The 20,001-nt window shown below is 32.8% G+C and overlaps 1 protein-coding gene across 1 annotated transcript in view; it reads right to left on the reverse strand.

Annotated features, from left to right (window-relative positions):
* Positions 1 to 4,404: 4,404 nt before the first annotated feature.
* Positions 4,405 to 20,001, reverse strand: part of LOC143235141 (synaptogenesis protein syg-2-like) — a 123,620-nt gene continuing 108,023 nt past the window's right edge. The window contains exons 6-8 of the mRNA XM_076473001.1: positions 10,387 to 10,514; positions 9,566 to 9,797; positions 4,405 to 5,188 (exon numbers count right to left, since the gene is read on the reverse strand). Coding sequence (XP_076329116.1) covers positions 5,106 to 5,188; positions 9,566 to 9,797; positions 10,387 to 10,514 — 443 coding nt within the window. The 3' untranslated portion in view covers positions 4,405 to 5,105. The remainder of the gene's footprint in view (positions 5,189 to 9,565; positions 9,798 to 10,386; positions 10,515 to 20,001) is intronic.

Here is a 20,001-nt window from a genome sequence, read left to right on the forward strand (position 1 = left end):
GGGCTACTGTTTTGCCCCCGAAAAGTTGGGATGGATTATCATATTTAACACCATTAGAGTCGAAAGGGGGTGCGAACTCGCCAGACTAAAATTGTGAATCGAGCGCCTTAACTACCAGGTTGTGTAAGACTACATATTTACCGTGTATTGTACGTCTTTCTATATTTCTCTTTTATCTTAGATTTTTGAAATATTAACAATATTAGTAATACACACACACACACACACGCATATATAAAAATGTTTATACAAAATAAACAGAGGAAATAACTGTAAATTTTGTTTTTTCTCCTATGAATATATATATATTATGACAATTTTTTGTCCTTACGATTGTTTGTCTTAAATTTGTTTTGAGTTTCGCGCAAAGCTACACGAGAACTATCTGCGCTAGCCGTCCCTAATTCATGAGCTTAAGACTAAAGGGAAGGCAGTTATCACCACCCACCGTCAACTCTTGGGCTACTCTTTTACCAACTAATAATGGGATTAACCGTCACATTATAAGGTCCTCACGGATGAGAGTACGAGCATGTTTGGTGTGACTGGGATTCGAACCCGCTGATCTGCCGATCCTAAGTGTCAATTTATAGTCTGTACTCACTGATTGCGAATTTTAACCATTACGTTGGTTATCTTGTTACTGTATTTCTTATAATTCCTAATCCGTTTTTTAAATTAACAATTTTTAATAGTCTAGTATAAATCTAATTTCTACATTAATAGAAATCTTTAGACATGTTTAATAAACATTGAGAATAAATTAAGTTTTAACTTATATTTATGTCAACATAAGAAAGTCACACATTGAGTAAATGTAATAAGAACAGTTCATTCACCAGCTATTGTAAGAAATCTGACTCAGTTCTGTAATATTAATATTCTACAATGTAATATGTGAGAAAGTTAACAATTAGCCCATTGACTGCCCAGTATTTCAGCTGCTACAATACAACTCTAATGCTTCTTTATTTTGTAATTATTTTCGTGACGCCATTTTGGATCTAAAGTGAAACAATTTGTAAGTAGGTCAAATGTATGTATGGTGCTGACATCTAGCGTTGAAGTTAGGTATTATTGAGAACGAATTAACTCGTCCGTGGCACTGTGTTATCGATCGGTTTGGAAGAGTTATCTCGTCTACGACATTGAACAGGTTAAACAATGGAAAGTATGGAAACCTGAAAATGTTTACTTGAACGATAATATTGAAACTACAACTAGTACGGTTGATTTAATAAAAACCTTGCATAACTTTTACACATTTCTATCTAACGATTAGAATAATTCATAGAACATAAATATTGAACTGTAAATATTAGAAAAAACTTAAATCTAAAGTGATTTTAAGACTAATTTATATTGTAGTCTTATTTTAATTTAGTTTTTGTGTATTATACTAATGTTGAATTTGTCTTAAAGCAAATCTATACAAACTGCGCCACATTCGCAGTGGGATCGATTGTTTGTTTGTTTGTTTGTTTTGGAATTTCGCACAAAGCTACTCGAGGGCTATCTGTGCTAGCCGTCCCTAATTTAGCAATGTAAGACTAGAGAGAAGGCAGCTAGTCATCACCACCCACCGCCAACTCTTGGGCTACTCTTTTACCAACGAATAGTGGGATTGGCTGTTATATTATAACGTCCCCACTGGCTGAAAGGGTGAGCATGTTTGGTGTGACGAGGATTCGAACCCGCGACCCTCGGATTACGAGTCGCACGCCTTACGCGCTCGGCCATGCCAGGCCTAGTGGGATCGAACCTGAAATTTTCTAAGGAAAAAAAAACCAAGCTGCGTACTGCGAACTCTTAAAATAACATCCCAGGGCCCGAATGTTCTAAAAATTTTTGTGAGATTTGAAATAGGAGTCGAATAACTCTGATGTAATTCAGCAACTAACATGAATGTCCTGTAATTGTATTCTAGTGCCAATTTGTTGTTTATACACTGAAGATAATTTAAAAAAAAACGCGAAATATATACAGTTTAATTTGTTCATATGGACAAACACACACACACATATGTGTTTCAAGAATTTTCTTAATGACATTACATCTGTTGAAACCGAAAAAAAACGTTTTTTATAGAAACTTTTGTGTTGCAGTGAAATTAACATTTGAAACTTCACCATGTGTTATGAAATACATGAAACTTCACCATGTGTTATGAAATACATGAAACTTATCATGTGTTATTAAATACTTGAAACTTATCATGTGTTATGAAATATATGAAACTTATCATGTGTTATGAAATATATGAAACTTCACCATGTGTTATGAAATACATGAAACTTATCATGTGTTATGAAATATATGAAACTTCACCATGTGTTATGAAATATATGAAACTTCACCATGTGTTATGAAATACATGAAACTTATCATGTGTTATGAAATATATGAAACTTCACCATGTGTTATGAAATATATGAAACTTATCATGTGTTATGAAATATATGAAACTTCACCATGTGTTATGAAAAAATACATGAAACTTATCATGTGTTATGAAATATATGAAACTTATCATGTGTTATGAAATATATGAAACTTATCATGTGTTATGAAATATATGAAACTTCACCATGTGTTATGAAATATATGAAACTTATCATGTGTTATGAAATATATGAAACTTCACCATGTGTTATGAAATATATGAAACTTATCATGTGTTATGAAATATATGAAACTTCACCATGTGTTATGAAATATATGAAACTTATCATGTGTTATGAAATATATGAAACTTATCATGTGTTATGAAATATATGAAACTTCACCATGTGTTATGAAATATATGAAACTTATCATGTGTTATGAAATATATGAAACTTATCATGTGTTATGAAATATATGAAACTTCACCATGTGTTATGAAATATATGAAACTTATCATGTGTTATGAAATATATGAAACTTATCATGTGTTATGAAATATATGAAACTTATCATGTGTTATGAAATTTATGAAACTTATCATGTGTTATGAAATATGAAATATGAAACTTATCATGTGTTATGAAATATATGAAACTTATCATGTGTTATGAAATATATGAAACTTCACCATGTGTTATGAAATATATGAAACTTATCATGTGTTATGAAATATATGAAACTTCACCATGTGTTATGAAATATATGAAACTTATCATGTGTTATGAAATATATGAAACTTATCATGTGTTATGAAATACATGAAACTTATCATGTGTTATGAAATTTATGAAACTTATCATGTGTTATGAAATACATGAAACTTATCATGTGTTATGAAATATATGAAACTTATCATGTGTTATGAAATATATGAAACTTATCATGTGTTATGAAATATATGAAACTTATCATGTGTTATGAAATACATGAAACTCCCTGAAGTTGCAACTCAGTTAATTTATTTTTTTCAACAGCAACCACAAAATCGTAAGGCTTTCTCATATGGAAAAGTAATAACGTTCTAAACACATCAACGTATTCAGTATTATATAAACCTTATTGTACAATAATAACGTTCTAAACACATCAATGTATTCAGTATTATATAAACCTTATTGTACAAATTTATAACTGACTTTCACACACCATTGAAAAACAGTGAAAATATGGATAAGATAATATCGAGCTACAAAACAGCCAATTAACTTTTTTTTGTATTTTTTTACAAATATTCAACAGGTAAACTTACACGACAAAAATTTTACGTAAGCTCAAATACAATATAGCTGTTTTACACTAAGGTTAGTTAGTAAAAGGTCTATTGTTATTGTTTGACATTTAACATATCTGCTCTTTGTTCATATAGAAAATATGTATTAACAACAATTACTTTCAAGTTTATAACACTTATAGTATTCGAAAATTTTGAAGATTTTACAAGGATTTCGAAATAACGCGAACGTTTGAATTTGAAATAGTAAGTTATATATTACAACATGTACAGTTTGAACGAAACGAGGCGCGTTTCCAATCGTCTTCTTTAACGTGAAGTTTATACATTTTACGAGACTTTCTGTTAGTTATTTGTAATATAATACATACTGCAGTATTATTCACAATAGATTAAACTACCCTAACTTTTCAAACACATAACAGAACTTTATTGTAGCAATCTAACATTCTGTCTCGTTTTACAAACTAGGACCTTCTTCAAGTAACATTTATAGCAAGTATTGGTAGGAATGATATTACGTAAAAAGACACTCTAGGTCGTGGAAAGACATTAGAAAATATGGTTTAAAGGTTTACTCAAGAAGCAAAACAGACAGAATACGATTAGAGAAAATTCATGTAAGAGGAAAACAAAGTACGGAATTTCCACGCATGTTATCTTGTCGTACTGGTATTGATACGGTATTCATGTTATTTACCACATGAATAATATTTTTTACGGTGAGCGACAATTCTTACTGGTGTATTCGAATAAGAAACACCAACAGATAGAGGGAAGGACTTAGAATTATCACAGTTACTCGTGTTTTCAGGTCAGCAGGTCTCAGTTTGAAGAAATGGATTAATTTTGAGGATAAAAAATCGTAACGTCGTCATTTCCGGTTTATTTAAAAGTATGATTTCGAACATATAGAACATTCTTCATAGAGCATATAGGACATTCTTCATAGAACATATAGAACATTCTTCATAGAAAATACTGGAAAAAATGAAATCAGATTAGAGACCAGACATTTCCTTGAATTACCGGTAACACAGTTTGCGTTAGAGGGTTCTTCATTTCTAAATAAAAAAAGCTTTCACTGATGTCTTCAGAAATACCTTGTCCACGTAATATCGATACATAATATTAGCAGGGCAACCTGACGCATACGTTTCTCATTATGTTCTTTTTAAGTTTTTGTCTTAATAATAAAGGAAAAATGGAAAGAAAAAGTAAGACTTTACGACGTCACTTTGTAATACTGGATAAGACGACTTCGGATCACTCCATTTTACTTCTTCAAAAGGTTATACTTAAGATAATTATTTTGATAAATAGTACAGGGAATAAATATTTATCTTCTCAACTTGCTACCACAGCACCTATAACTTCCTATAACAGCTTTACAGCACCTATAACTTCCTGTAACAGCTTTTCCAGCTCATTAAAAGAAATGCCACAAAACTGTGGAGAGAAGAAAGATGGATTTCCAAAGGTGTTTATGTAATCCACTACTGCCACTTATCCCTGAAATAGTGATGGCAAATAGTTTTCATTAATTTTCCTTTTGCAACTGAACAAAGTATTGTCACGAATTTCAAATCTTACTTTATGAAAGGTAAAATAGAAAATAAAAACAATTTATAAAAACATAACCATGCATTGAATCTACAAAAATACTAGATATCTCGAAGTTTTTAAATTAACTGTAACATAATTAACCATGCACTGAATCTACAAAAAATACTAGATATCTCGAAGTTTTTAAATTAACTGTAACATAATTAACCATGCACTGAATCTACAAAAAATACTAGATATCTCGAAGTTTTTAAATTAACTGTAACATAATTAACCATGCACTGAATCTACAAAAATACTAGATATCTCGAAGTTTTTAAATTAACTGTAACATAATTAACCATGCACTGAATCTACAAAAAATACTAGATATCTCGAAGTTTTTAAATTAACTGTAACATAATTTATTGTAGTAAATTATTCACGGTTTTCCACCATTCTAGTCTAGTTCATGATGACGAAATACAAATTTATCTGACGTAATGATGGCGGTATTTCGTCATTTTTAACTAGAATGGTGGAAAAACCGTAAATAATTTACTAAGTAAATATTATTACAGCTAATTTAAAAACTCAGCGATGTCTCACATGTTTCTTGTTTTTGTGTATGGTTATCGATACAGTATCACAAGTTTCCTATGACCATCTTAAGTATATCAGTCTAAATTTGTTTAGTACGTATTATTTGTGTTTGTGTACGCTGCTACCAATGAACTTCTTTCAATAACAGGATCTAGTGTGGTAGATTAGCGACTTTCAATAACAGGATCTAGTGTGGTAGATTAGCGACTTTCAATAACAGGATCTAGTGTGGTAGATTAGCGACTTTCAATGACAGGATCTAGTGTGGTAGATTAGCGACAACGTCCTAAGCTTTAGTTAGTCAGAAAACAAAATGATTTGTGATGTACAACCACCACAGCTTAGTTGAAAATGCTGTATATATCCTTCTTGTTTGTAACTTAAGTAAGAATTCAACTTACAAAAATATTGGTTTAATTTTTAGTTCATATTATTATATTATTTTTTATACTTCATGTGATAACGTCGACAAGCGTTTCGTCAGTAAATATCTTAAGTCTTATATGGTCATGTGAACAATGTTTCCACTAATGTTCGTGGTGTTTACTGTCATTAGAAAGTTTCTTTTAGGACAATGGGATCAAAACGGGTATCTTCCACGCTTGTCATTTGTTTAAAGAGGTGAATAACAGTCAAACTCGTGCGTTTTGTGTGTGTGGGTTTTCTTATACCAAAGCCACATCGAGCTAACTGGTGCATCCACCGAGGGGAATCGAACCTCTGATTTTAGCGTTGTAAATCCAAAGACTTACTGCTGTTTCAGCGGGAAACTGAAGATAGTGGCTAAGAAGAAAGTGTAGTCTACATTCGGACTTTATTTTCATAACTAAGGACGTTGACAGTGATGTAATACATCTTAAAGCTATAATATGTATAATTTCTGAAGATTAAACAAATATTTAATTATTCAACATTGTAAATTTTTGTTTCTGAATATTTAATGTGCTCTAGCTGTGAATTACGTGAATTACGACCGATGTCGTAGTGATTGGCTGTCTGTATCACCTTCGAGATTTTTCTGTCTGAAATGGTTTGTTCATTTGTCGTCAAACTCAGAGATACACAATAGGCCGTTTTTGTTTTGACCACCGCGTACATAGAAACTAGAATTTTGCGCATGCGCTATGAGCTCAGTGATTTACCGCTGAGTCACCGGAGACTGGGAATTTAACTGTGAAAGAAAATAAAAATAAATTGTGTTAGCTGATATTTCATAACGTAAATGGAATCGTTAAGAGTCACAATTGTATCATAACAAAACTCTTGCGTTTTACAGCTTTAAAATAAAGGCAGTAAATGATGTAATATTTGTTGAGGGCCTGTCATGGCCAAGCGCGTTAAGGCGTTCGACTCGTAATTCGAGGGTAGCGGGTTCGAATCCCAAGCGCACCAAACAGGCTCGTCCTTTCAGCCGTGGAGGCGTTATAATGTGACGGTCAATCCCACTATTCGTTGGTAAAAGAGTAGCCTAAGAGTTGGCGGTGGGTGGTGATGACTAGCTGCCTTCCCTCTAGTCTTACCACTGCTAAACTAGGGACGGTTAGCGCAGATAGACCTCGAGTAGCTTTGCGCGAAATTTAAAACAAACAAACAATATTTGTTGTGTACGTGAATGATAAATGTTTAGAACAGTAAAATTTTCTTTTCTCCTGTATTTGAATCATTTAACGATTAAAGACTTGGCGATGTCTTGTTACTGAATATAAAAACTTATTGTTGGAAAAAATGACTTGTATTATCAAAGTAGCCAAGTAAAATAATATAGAAACTAAGGCTTTAAACATATATATTATTGCTGTCTATTGAGTTTTTCTTCATTTCCACGTAAAGTGTTTCTTACTAAACAGGTCACACATTTTTCAACATTCTCAATCTATCGTTAACATATTTACAGGTAATCAGCAATGTTCTCACAAAAATTAATTTTGTATTCTTTGTTAACCACAGAGGACCTTTTCTGCTAACTAACCCTAACCATTTATTTCTTTCAGTTGCATATATGTTTTTATTGTGTTTTTTTTTATTGAAGTATCTTTTGTAATTTACTTTTGCTGTCCAATGCTAGCTACAAACCAAGAATCTTACAATAATTTTTGTGTATCTGTTACGTATTTGCGTTTTGTGTAACCAGGTGCTCTGGCAAACCAAACAGCAAGTCGTACTAACAGGCGTATCACACGAGTTGGCGATGGGTGTTGTTGACCAGCTGCCTTCGTTCTGGCCTGTCACTTCAGCATTAGGAATTGTTAGAGCTTATAGCCCTTGACTAGCTTTATCCAGACTTAAACAAGTAAACTCTCTGCAAACATCTGCTGTATTTTTACCAAAGATTAAGGTGCTTTCTTTCAGATTCGGGCAATATATAGAGGAATTCTCTGGCAACCAATCACCTCCTCTCTCTCAGCTATTACTGATGTCTTGTGTTCTCTTACTAATGAACGTGCTAACGCGAACTGTCAGATGTGAACGGCTGCTGTGTCGTCTATTAATTTGTTATATGGTAGATACTGTTGTGTTCTGTGTTAAGAGTGTAGTTGTTCTTTATCAGCTGTTTATCGATTTCCTCTCTAAAAGTATTTATTTCTGTCAATTACTGTTGTATTATGTTGAATTACTGTTGTGTTCTGACGAATGAACGAGGCTGTTTGTTTTGAATTTCGAGTAAAGCTACGTGTGGGTTCTTTTTACGAGCTGTACCTAATATAACAGTGTAAGTCTAGAGAGAAGGCAGCTAGTTATCACCACCTACCGTTAACTCTTGTGTTACTCTTTTACCAACGAATAGTGGGATTGACCATTACAACGTCCCCACGGCTGAAAGGGCAATGATGTTTGGTGGGACGGGGATTCCAACCCGCGACCCTCAGATTGCGAGTAGAGCGCTATAACCAGCTGACCATCGCTACTTGTGAGCTATTATTTCATTTGTACCATCACTGCTATTTCTCCTGTAATACAATGTTATACTTTTCCTATACTATTTATATATGCTTTCAAGCTATTTCTCCTGTAATACAATGTTATACTTTTCGTTAGCTGTTTATGTCAAGCTATTTTTCCTGTAGTACAATGTTATACTTTTCCTTAGCTGTTTATGTCAAGCTATTTCTCCTGTAATACAATGTTATAATTTTCCTATGTTGTTTATGTATGCTGTCAATACATTTATGTTATTACGTTCTTAATTTATGACTAATTTCCTGACATCTACAAAAGCGTCTATAGAAATTATTTAACATTCTCCTATCGTCAGTTAGCGTCTCTTTATGTTTCCTACTGATTGTCTCTTGGTACAACAACGGTAAGTGTATGAGCGTAAAATGATAAAATCCAGGGTTCGAGTTCGACCCTCCACGTCGGACACAACAGATTGCCAAATGTGGCTTTCATATAAAACTAATTGTAGTTCTTTCATCTATTGTTCAGTTAATTAACATAATTATCTTTGTTTTCTCTACCAAATGATCAGCTATTAACGTTTTTGCCTGATTTCTCCAAGCCCGTTCCCTTGGCTGTGGTTTCGCTAGATAGTATATACGTACGGCTCTACTCCTGATTAATTAATATTGTGTTTCTTCTGATTTCTAACTCATTTCTTTCACATCTTGGTGCGTATCTGTCAAACACTTGAACGTTATTTTTATCTCCAAATTAAAGTGTTCCTATAAAGTGCTTATGCAGTATCTTTCTTTTTTTATTAAGTTCTAGTTTATAGTCTAAAAATATCCTGGTATTTCTAACCGTTCTTTTTGTTCTCTGATAATTGTAGTCCCGAAGATTGCTGGCCGAGTCCTATTAACGTCTCCGCATCTCTTCTGTCAATGATCACAGAAAACGTAGCTGTACAATTTATTCGCATTTGTTCTTTGCGAAAATGACTTTCCTGAACTGTGAAACGTAGTCCTAACACAGCAGTTTTATATCCGTCCTTATAATCAGCGATTGGATAGAAGAGAAGCTGTTTAGACATGACCTGGAAATAGGGAACATGAAAATTACTCTTATGAGGGTTGTTGAAAGCAATAAAAATAACGGAAAAACACACACCCAACTTTTGTAAGTTTTATAGATCGATAGAAATGGATTACTGGGTGAAGCTATATTGTCTAGCCGTTTCGGGCGATAACTTTCGTCTCCCCTGAAACGTTAATTTATTGAAAGCTCAACATTTTATGTCGCTTTGTGAGCGTAAAAATAAGGTAGCGAATATTAAAGTTCAAAACTGTACACCCTTATTGGCACAGCGTTAACAGCTGAGAGTTAAGGTGTTCTTTCACTAGTGGTTTGTCTACGGTTTTGGGAACAAGGTTATGTTTCATCCTTTAACTCTTTTAAATATGAAACTTATGTCCTTATGTTACATACATAAGTTAAAAGGAAAACAATCGTTGGCAAATACTTTAAAATGTTATAATCATTAGTTCGTTTAAGTGAAAGGTATTCTTAGCTATTAAACTATATGAACGATCAGCTACATGCAGTTTTAATTAAACAAAAGTAGAATCTTTTTTGCTTAAATGTTGCGTTCAAACCTAGAGGTTGTACAAAATAATATCTCCAACCTGCTCTCCGTTTAGGTACCATCTGAGGACAGGAGGACTGGTAAATGTCGAAGAAGAACAGTTGACGTCAACGTTTTCACCAAGTTCGTAACTTGACTTTAAGCCAGATATGTGTATCTCTCCTTTCGCTACGAAACGAAAGAATGTAAGGTATTATCGCGATAAAAATTAACTTCTGATAATTATAGTCAACTAATAATTCCATGTCATCACCTGCCTTATGCAGTATATTACTGTTTTGTAAAATAATTAAACCTGAAAGACACGCAGAAGGGAATTCTTTGCTATTATAGTGGTTGTATCTAATTGTAAAGAATTGTTTTCTTTGTTTGAAAATAACAAATATTCTAAAAGCAATAGAGAAGACAGCTCTATCATGATGACAGCAAATATTTTCTGGACAGAAAGTACAAGTGAAGTAAAGTCTTTCATAAATTTTTGATTCATGTTAAGTGACGTTATAACAAGAAAATAACAAAACAAACCATAAATGTTTGAATTTTGGTTTATAAAAAAAATATAAAATACTCAACCATAAATATTTATATATCAGTAAAAGCATGCTAGGCTCTCTTTCTTACTAAATGCTTTTGTTAGGATCATCTCATGTTTTTTCAACATTTAACTTAGGACTAAAGATTTTTAACAATTCTAAGTTTATTAGAGTAAGGGTTAAACCACAACTTTAGCATCATATATCTACGTATACGGAGTGAACGTTCTCAAACGAGAGTGAAACAAATTAGCTACATCTAGTGTGTGAATTACGAAATACAAATACAAAGTTATTTCCAGCACAACATTGCTTATATACAGATATGAAGGCCCAGCATGGCCAGCTGAGTTAAGGCGTTCGACTCGTAATCTGAGAGTTGCGGGTTCAAATCTTCGTTGCACCAAACATGCTCGCCCTCCCAGCCGTGGGGACGTTATAATGTCACAGTCAATCCCACTATTCGTTGGTAAAAGTGTAGCCCAAGAGTTGGCGGTGGGTGGTGATGACTAGCTGCCTTCCCTCTAGTCTTACACTGCTAAATTAGGGACGGCTATCACAGATAGCCCTCGAGTAATTTTGCGCGAAATTCAAAAACAACAAAATAGTAACCCAAGCGTTGGCGATGGGTGGTGATGACTAGCTGTCTTCCCTCTTTTCTTACACTGCTAAATTAGGGACGGCTAGCGCAGATAGCCCTCGAGTAGCTTTGCTCGAAATTCAAACACAAACAAAGAATACACAAATGAATCTCTTATTCGTTTCTTAGAAGGAATTACATCCATGTTTTTCGATGTCGAAGATTTACCTGATAAACCTTTGAAAACATAAACTGAGACAAAACTTTATTGTAGACATTGATTAACAACAGACTGAAAACGCAGAATTATTGTAAAATATTGATCGCTTTCGATGTCATGTTAGGGAAGGTTAGACACTAAGTACTATGTCGGTTACGTTTTATATAAAACCTTGTTTTTAATGTTCAAATATATCAAGGTTACAATGGAGAATAAAGAAAAATGAAGTGGTTTATATTACTTAACGTAACAGAAAATAGCAACACGTGTAAAATATATTAACAACTTAACTTTAAAATAACGTCTTTTATCTATTTTAACAATTGATATTTAGCCTAAGTGAATTTTGAAGGACGTTCTTTAACCAATGCAAATAAGCTTAAAACAGAAGTAAAGTGAATAATAAAAAAAATTTAAAAACAAAATCAAATAATTGGTTTGTTTGAATTTCGCGCAAAGCTACACGAGGACTATCTGTGCTAGCCGTCCCTAATTTAGCAGTGTAAGACTAGAGGGAAGACAGCTAGTCATCACCACCCACTGCTAATTCTTGAGCTACTTTTTTACCAACGAATAGTGGGATTAACCGTAACATTATAACGTAATGAAGGAACGTATATATTCAACATCATTATATACCTGTGAGAAAATGTTTACAGGTACATTACTAGTAATAGTCACCCCAGTGATACAGCTGTACGTCTGTGAACTTGTACTGCTAAAAGCCGGGTTTCGAGACCCGTGGTGGGCAATGCACAGACAGTCCTTTGTGTAGGTTTGTGCTGAATAACAAAACGTTACAAAAACAAAATAAAGAGAAAAGGCACACACATATTTGTTTGTGAACCATCTGGTCAAAGTATTTAAAAACACCATGACATTACCATGAACACTTTGTTAGGATTTGAACCATAAATAAGTTAAAAACTATAGAATATTTATATTAACACTATGTGAAATTATTATAAATACCCTGAATAACTTTTTTATTGCTTATTAGACAACTATCAGGTTTTACATGAATCTTCACTTGAATAGACAGCATGGATTGGAAAATGATCATAACTTTCAGACCAACAGTTTCTATCTGCAATTTTTATCGATGTATTCCTATCTATACTTTGCTGTTATTGTCATTTATTCCTACAGATAAAGGCTAAACATTATTATGAAAATTATAAGTCTTCATTTTAAAGCACAAAAGAAATCTCTGTATTTCTCGTCAAAATAACACTATGTAACAAAATTTTTACTTTTTCTTGTTCCTGGACAGAAAGTGTTATTTCCCAATTGCTTATGCCTAAAGTAAATGGAAAAAAACCTATTTTTCTCTTCAAACTTTGCTTTTGTGACCAGGGAGTGTATAACAAAAACATGATGGGAGACTATATTTGGGGGCTGATACGTGAAAGTGATTTACATTACAGTCGCAAATCTTGAAAAACTACTCACTTCTAAACATTTTGTATAACTTTAGTATAAATACGTGTAAATCTTGATTCATATGTTGTTTTATTCAAACCTTATGTAAATGAAAATGTGCAAATTTGCCCGTTTTTACACAGAAAATAGGTTAATTTCTAAATTTCATTATCCAGGTCACAAAAGTAACGTTTGAAGGGGATAATAGCCATTTTCTGTACTTTTACAACATAAGCAATTAAAAAATAACACACACTATCCAGTAACAAAATTTGTGTTACATAGTGTAATCTTGGTTCCATTTTATTGGACAGTTATTTAAATTGTATACAACAATTTACAAAAATATCCAGCGTGTTTTTACAATCAATAACATAGCAGTTGTCATCACTGTATAGTATTGAAATTAAACAATAATACACTAATTGTCTTCACTATATTGTATTTAAATTAAACAATAATACACTAATTGTCTTCACTATATTGTATTTAAATTAAACAATAATACGCTAGTTGTCTTCACTATATTGAAGTTAAACAATAATACGCTAGTTGTCTTCACTATATTGTATTAAAGTTAAACAATAATACGCTAGTTGTCTTCACTATATTCTATTGAAGTTAAACAATAATACGCTAGTTGTCATCACTATATTCTATTGAAGTTCTCACGTATTGCTTTATAACTTTATTTTGAATTATAATAAATTTTACAAACCAATTAACAGCCTGGCTAGCGCTGTACGAACATAGAGATGAAAGTTTGAAATGTGGACTGCAGTTTCTTTTGGAATTAGTAAAAATTATAAGTAAGATTCAAAGATCAAACATTTATGTGTAAATAATGTTCTGATGTGTATTTTGTACATTAATACGAATATTCTTTGTAGCATGACTTTGTAGCATGACTGAAAGTTTACTGTTGAATGGCTTGTTCCGCCAAGTTACGTGAAATGTCATTGGCCGCATTTTGCAACATTATTAATCCACACTGCAGATAGCCCTCGTGTAGCTTTGCGCGAAATTGAAAACAAACCAACAAATCGTTATTAAAGGACTTAATCTAACTGTTAGTGTAATAGCATAGAAAACTTATGACCCCTCGTGGTTCACCGGTACCTGTGATTGCTTGTAACGTTAAAAATCAGGTTTTAAGTTTTTTAAATAAAGAACATGAAGCTCATTAGTCCAGTTGCTAGAAAAAAAATTCGGAAAGTTCCTACTTTGACAAATTATCCCGACAACTAAGTTTCTAAGGCGTTTCATCCACTGGATTTTAAATAAATAAAACGTATTTGAGGGATTTACTTTAGAGAAACGCTGTTGCTTGAAGTGTTTATGAACATTCAGCCATCTCCCTATCGTGTAACGACGTTTCAGTTCTATCTCTAATCCTTCTTTTATGTCAGTAGCTAAGGAACGGCGAGTGTGTGAAGCAATCAACGTGTGGAAAACTGGACAACTCTGACTGTGCTGGGATTTCATTTATGTCCAAACGTCGTGCTGGAATGCTAACTTCAGGGGCAGGTTTGTTGTCTTTACTTTGATGTATTCTATTCTATTTTGTTCTTGCTGATGTCTATCATTATTATTTTCGGTAAAGATACGCTAGACCACCCACATCTGCCCAAACTTCTGCCAGTACCTCTTAAACCTGGGAATATTACATAATGACCCACTTATGTTCCACTGTTGGGTGTTATTATTGTGGCTGCAATTTATTGATTTATTTTTGTTTGTTCATTAATTTACATTTAATTATATTATATATATTCAAGAGAATATTAAGTGAAAATATTCAATAATTCCCTTAAGAGAAATCGTTCCAATGCTTGATGCAATTTTTAAGTGTGTTTAACTTAAAATGATTAGAATGTCCAAATTTTGTGAAAATGTCAGATGTATATATATAAAAAGAGATATGCTAGAATGTCTTAGTGAGGCTTACGGATCGTTAACGAGCAATTAATTACCCATTTGTAATAAAGATACAAAACGAGCATCTAAGTGGACTTCATTAGGTACAGTTTATTTGTGAAGTTACGCCTATTGGTAACGCCTATTTTTCTTGTGAGTTTTAGTCTCTTAGATTTTACTGTTGCAGCTACTTCCAATCCTTTTATGTCACAAGCATGTGGCTTGAACAATCACAGGCTCAGAAGTCGCTCCAAAGGAAGTTTAAAAGCCATTAGTTTCAAAGGCTCAGAAGTCGCTCCAGGGGAAGTTTAAAAGCCATTAGTTTCACAGGCTCAGAAGTCGCTCCAGGGGAAGTTTAAAAGCCATTAGTTTCACAGGCTCAGAAGTCGCTCCAAAGGAAGTTTAAAGCCATTAGTTTTACAGGCTCAGAAGTCGCTCCAGGGGAAGTTTAAAAGCCATTAGTTTCACAGGCTCAGAAGTCGCTCCAAAGGAAGTTTAAAAGCCATTAGTTTCACAGGCTCAGAAGTCGCTCCAAAGGAAGTTTAAAAGCCATTAGTTTTACAGGCTCAGAAGTCGCTCCAGGGGAAGTTTAAAAGCCATTAGTTTCACAGGCTCAGAAGTCGCTCCAAAGGAAGTTTAAAGCCATTAGTTCACAGGCTCAGAAGTCGCTCCAGGGGAAGTTTAAAAGCCATTAGTTTCACAGGCTCAGAAGTCGCTCCAAAGGAAGTTTAAAAGCCATTAGTTTCACAGGCTCAGAAGTCGCTCCAGGAGAAGTTTAAAAGCCATTAGTTTCACAGGCTCAGAAGTCGCTCCAGGGGAAGTTTAAAAGCCATTAGTTTCACAGGCTCAGAAGTCGCTCCAGGGGAAGTTTAAAAGCCATTAGTTTCACAGGCTCAGAGTCGCCCAGGGGAAGTTTAAAGCCATTAGTTCACAGGCTCAGAAGTCGCTCCAGGGGAAGTTTAAAAGCCATTAGTTTCACAGGCTCAGAAGTCGCTCCAGGGGAAGTTTAAAAGCCATTAGTTTCACAGGCTCAGAAGTCGCTCCAGGGGAAGTTTAAAAGCCATTAGTTTCACTGGCTCAGAAGTCGCTCCAGGGAAAGTTTAAAAGCCATTAGTTTCACAGGCTCAGAAGTCGCTCCAGGGGAAGTTTAAAAGCCATTCGTTAGATCCGATTATAAACTGCTTGTGTCAATTTAGAGTAAATAAACTATGAGAATAACAACATTTGGTTTCGTGAGAATGTGATTGCATGGTCAGAAATGAACTGAATAATCTAATGAGAAGTTCGCAGAATTTAGGTGAAAACTACGATCCACGAAAGGTTTTACTGTCTTTAAGCTTTCTTTTCGTACCTAAAAATATTTTTGTGTTAAATTATATTTTTGTAAGTTTAAACAGACTTTATCCTTTGCAAATATACCATAAATGTGTGTATTGATTTAATGAATATGATAAAATGTGACAAAATATTCTCATGAGGTAAAATAAACGTGCTAAGATAAAAATAAAATTGAAACTAATTAGATATATGAAATAATTCTTTCTGGCAACAATAACAACCAATAGTAAGAATTTCAAGACAAAAGTAACAACCAATAGTAAGACAAAAGGAAGATTGTTTTGAAACATTATTTCATGTTTGCCCATGAATTTCGCGCAAAGCTGCACGAGACCTATCTACACTAACCGTCCCTAATTTAGCATTTTAAGATGACAGGAAAAGCAGCAAGCTATCACCACCCACCGCCAACTCTGGTGCTACTCTTTTACCAACGAATAGTGGGATTGACCGTCACATTAAAACGTCCTCACAGCAGAAATGGCGAGTATGCTTGGTGTGACGGGGATTCGAACCTGTGACCATCAGATTACGAGTTGTGCGCCTTAGTAATATTTTGGAAAGCTCTTAACGCATAAATAAGAGAAAAAAGCAAACTATATACATTTTTATGTATATATAATGTACATATAATTTTTATGTTTAAAGTATCTGCTATTCAGTAAGTTTGTACTAAGTTGTCGAAGTTTAATAATCTAATCGTACTTGCATTCTACTAGAATATGAACTCTGGAAAAATTCACCAGAGGAAAGAAAGATATTAAATATATTATTTTATTATTATAAAGAAGTATTACTCTCCATTTCTAGGTATAAAGGAAACGGTGATTACAATATTCATATTAGCTGTGAAATACTGAAAAAACAATTTCCTGAACAGAAAATTCTATGCCATTAGGTGATTGTTTTTGAATTTCGCGCAAAGCTACTCGAGAGCTATTGAATCCCCGTCACACCAAACATGCTTGCCCTTTCAGCCATTGGGGACATTAAAATGTTACGACCAATCCCACTATTCGTTGGTAAAAGAGTAGCTCAAGAGTTGGCGGTGGGTGGTGATGACTAGCTGTATTTCCTCTAGTCTTACACTGCTAAATTAGGGACGGCTAGCGCAGATAGCCCTCGATTAGCTTTGCCCGAAATGCAAAAACAAATAAACAGTCTTTAACTTTATAGTTTGTTAAATGTATAAATGTCGGTATTTGATTCATCAGTTCCGAATACAAAATATAGTTAACATAATCAACCAGTACTAATCAAATAGTTAACAGAATCCACCAGTATTAATCAAATAGTTAACAGAATCCACCAGTACTAATCAAATAGTTAACAGAATCCACCAGTATTAATCAAATAGTTAACAGAATCCACCAGTACTAATCAAATAGTTAACAGAATCCACCAGTACAAATCTAATAGTTAACATAATCAACCAGTATTAATCAAATACTTAACAGAATCCACCAGTATTAATCAAATACTTAACAGAATCCACCAGTATTAATCAAATAGTTAACAGAATCCACCAGTACTAATCAAATAGTTAACAGAATCCACCAGTATTAATCAAATAGTTAACATAATCAACCAGTATTAATCAAATAGTTAACAGAATCCACCAGTACTAATCAAATAGTTAACAGAATCTACCAGTACTAATCAAATAGTTAACAGAATCCACCGGTATTAATCAAATAGTTAACAGAATCCACCAGTATTAATCAAATAGTTAACAAAATCCACCAGTACTAATCAAATAGTTAACAGAATCTACCAGTACTAATCAAATAGTTAACAGAATCCACCGGTATTAATCAAATAGTTAACAGAATCCACCAGTATTAATCAAATAGTTAACAGAATCTACCAGTACTAATCAAATAGTTAACAGAATCCACCGGTATTAATCAAATAGTTAACAGAATCTACCAGTACTAATCAAATAGTTAACATAATCCACCAGTATTAATCAAATAGTTAACAGAATCCACCAGTATTAATCAAATAGTTAACATAATCCACCAGTATTAATCAAATAGTTAACAAAATCCACCAGTATTAATCAAATAGTTAACATAATCCACCAGTATTAATCAAATAATTAACAGAATCCACCAGTATTAATCAAATAGTTAACATAATCAACCAGTATTAATCAAATAGTTAACATAATCAACCAGTATTAATCAAATAGTTAACAAAATCCACCAGTATTAATCAAATAATTAACAGAATCTACCAGTATTAATCAAATAGTTAACATAATCCACCAGTATTAATCAAATAGTTAACAGAATCCACCAGTATTAATCAAATAGTTAACATAATCCACCAGTATTAATCAAATAGTTAACAAAATCCACCAGTATTAATCAAATAGTTAACATAATCCACCAGTATTAATCAAATAGTTAACAGAATCCACCAGTACTAATCAAATAGTTAACATAATCAACCAGTATTAATCAAATAGTTAACATAATCAACCAGTATTAATCAAATAGTTAACAAAATCCACCAGTATTAATCAAATAGTTAACATAATCCACCAGTATTAATCAAATAGTTAACAAAATCCACCAGTATTAATCAAATAGTTAACAGAATCCACCAGTATTAATCAAATAGTTAACAGAATCCACCAGTAATAATCAAATAGTTAACAGAATCCACCAGTATTAATCAAATAGTTAACAGAATCCACCAGTAATAATCAAATAGTTAACAGAATCCACCAGTATTAATCAAATAGTTAACAGAATCCACCAGTAATAATCAAATAGTTAACAGAATCCACCAGTACTAATCAAATAGTTAACATAATCCACCAGTATTAATCAAATAGTTAACAAAATCCACCAGTATTAATCAAATAGTTAACAGAATCCACCAGTATTAATCAAATAGTTAACAGAATCCACCAGTAATAATCAAATAGTTAACAGAATCCACCAGTATTAATCAAATAGTTAACAAAATCCACCAGTAATAATCAAATAGTTAACAGAATCCACCAGTACTAATCAAATAGTTAACATAATCCACCAGTATTAATCAAATAGTTAACAAAATTCACCAGTATTAATCAAATAGTTAACAGAATCTACCAGTACTAATTAAATAGTTAACAGAATCCACCAGTATTAATCAAATAGTTAACATAATCCACCAGTATTAATCAAATAGTTAACATAATCAACCAGTATTAATCAAATAGTTAACAGAATCCACCAGTATTAATCAAATAGTTAACAAAATCCACCAGTACTAATCAAATAGTTAACATAATCCACCAGTATTAATCAAATAGTTAACATAATCCACCAGTATTAATCAAATAGTTAACAGAATCCACCAGTATTAATCAAATAGTTAACAAAATCCACCAGTATTAATCAAATAGTTAACATAATCCACCAGTATTAATCAAATAGTTAACAAAATCCACCAGTATTAATCAAATAGTTAACATAATCCACCAGTATTAATCAAATAGTTAACAGAATCCACCAGTACTAATCAAATAGTTAACATAATCAACCAGTATTAATCAAATAGTTAACAGAATCCACCAGTATTAATCAAAGGTATATAGTTATTTTTTAATAATTTCCTGTCTTCTCGTTAGCTTATTATTGTTGCTTA

This window comes from Tachypleus tridentatus, chromosome 12 (assembly GCF_004210375.1).
Source record: "Tachypleus tridentatus isolate NWPU-2018 chromosome 12, ASM421037v1, whole genome shotgun sequence".
Lineage (NCBI taxonomy): Eukaryota > Metazoa > Arthropoda > Merostomata > Xiphosura > Limulidae > Tachypleus > Tachypleus tridentatus.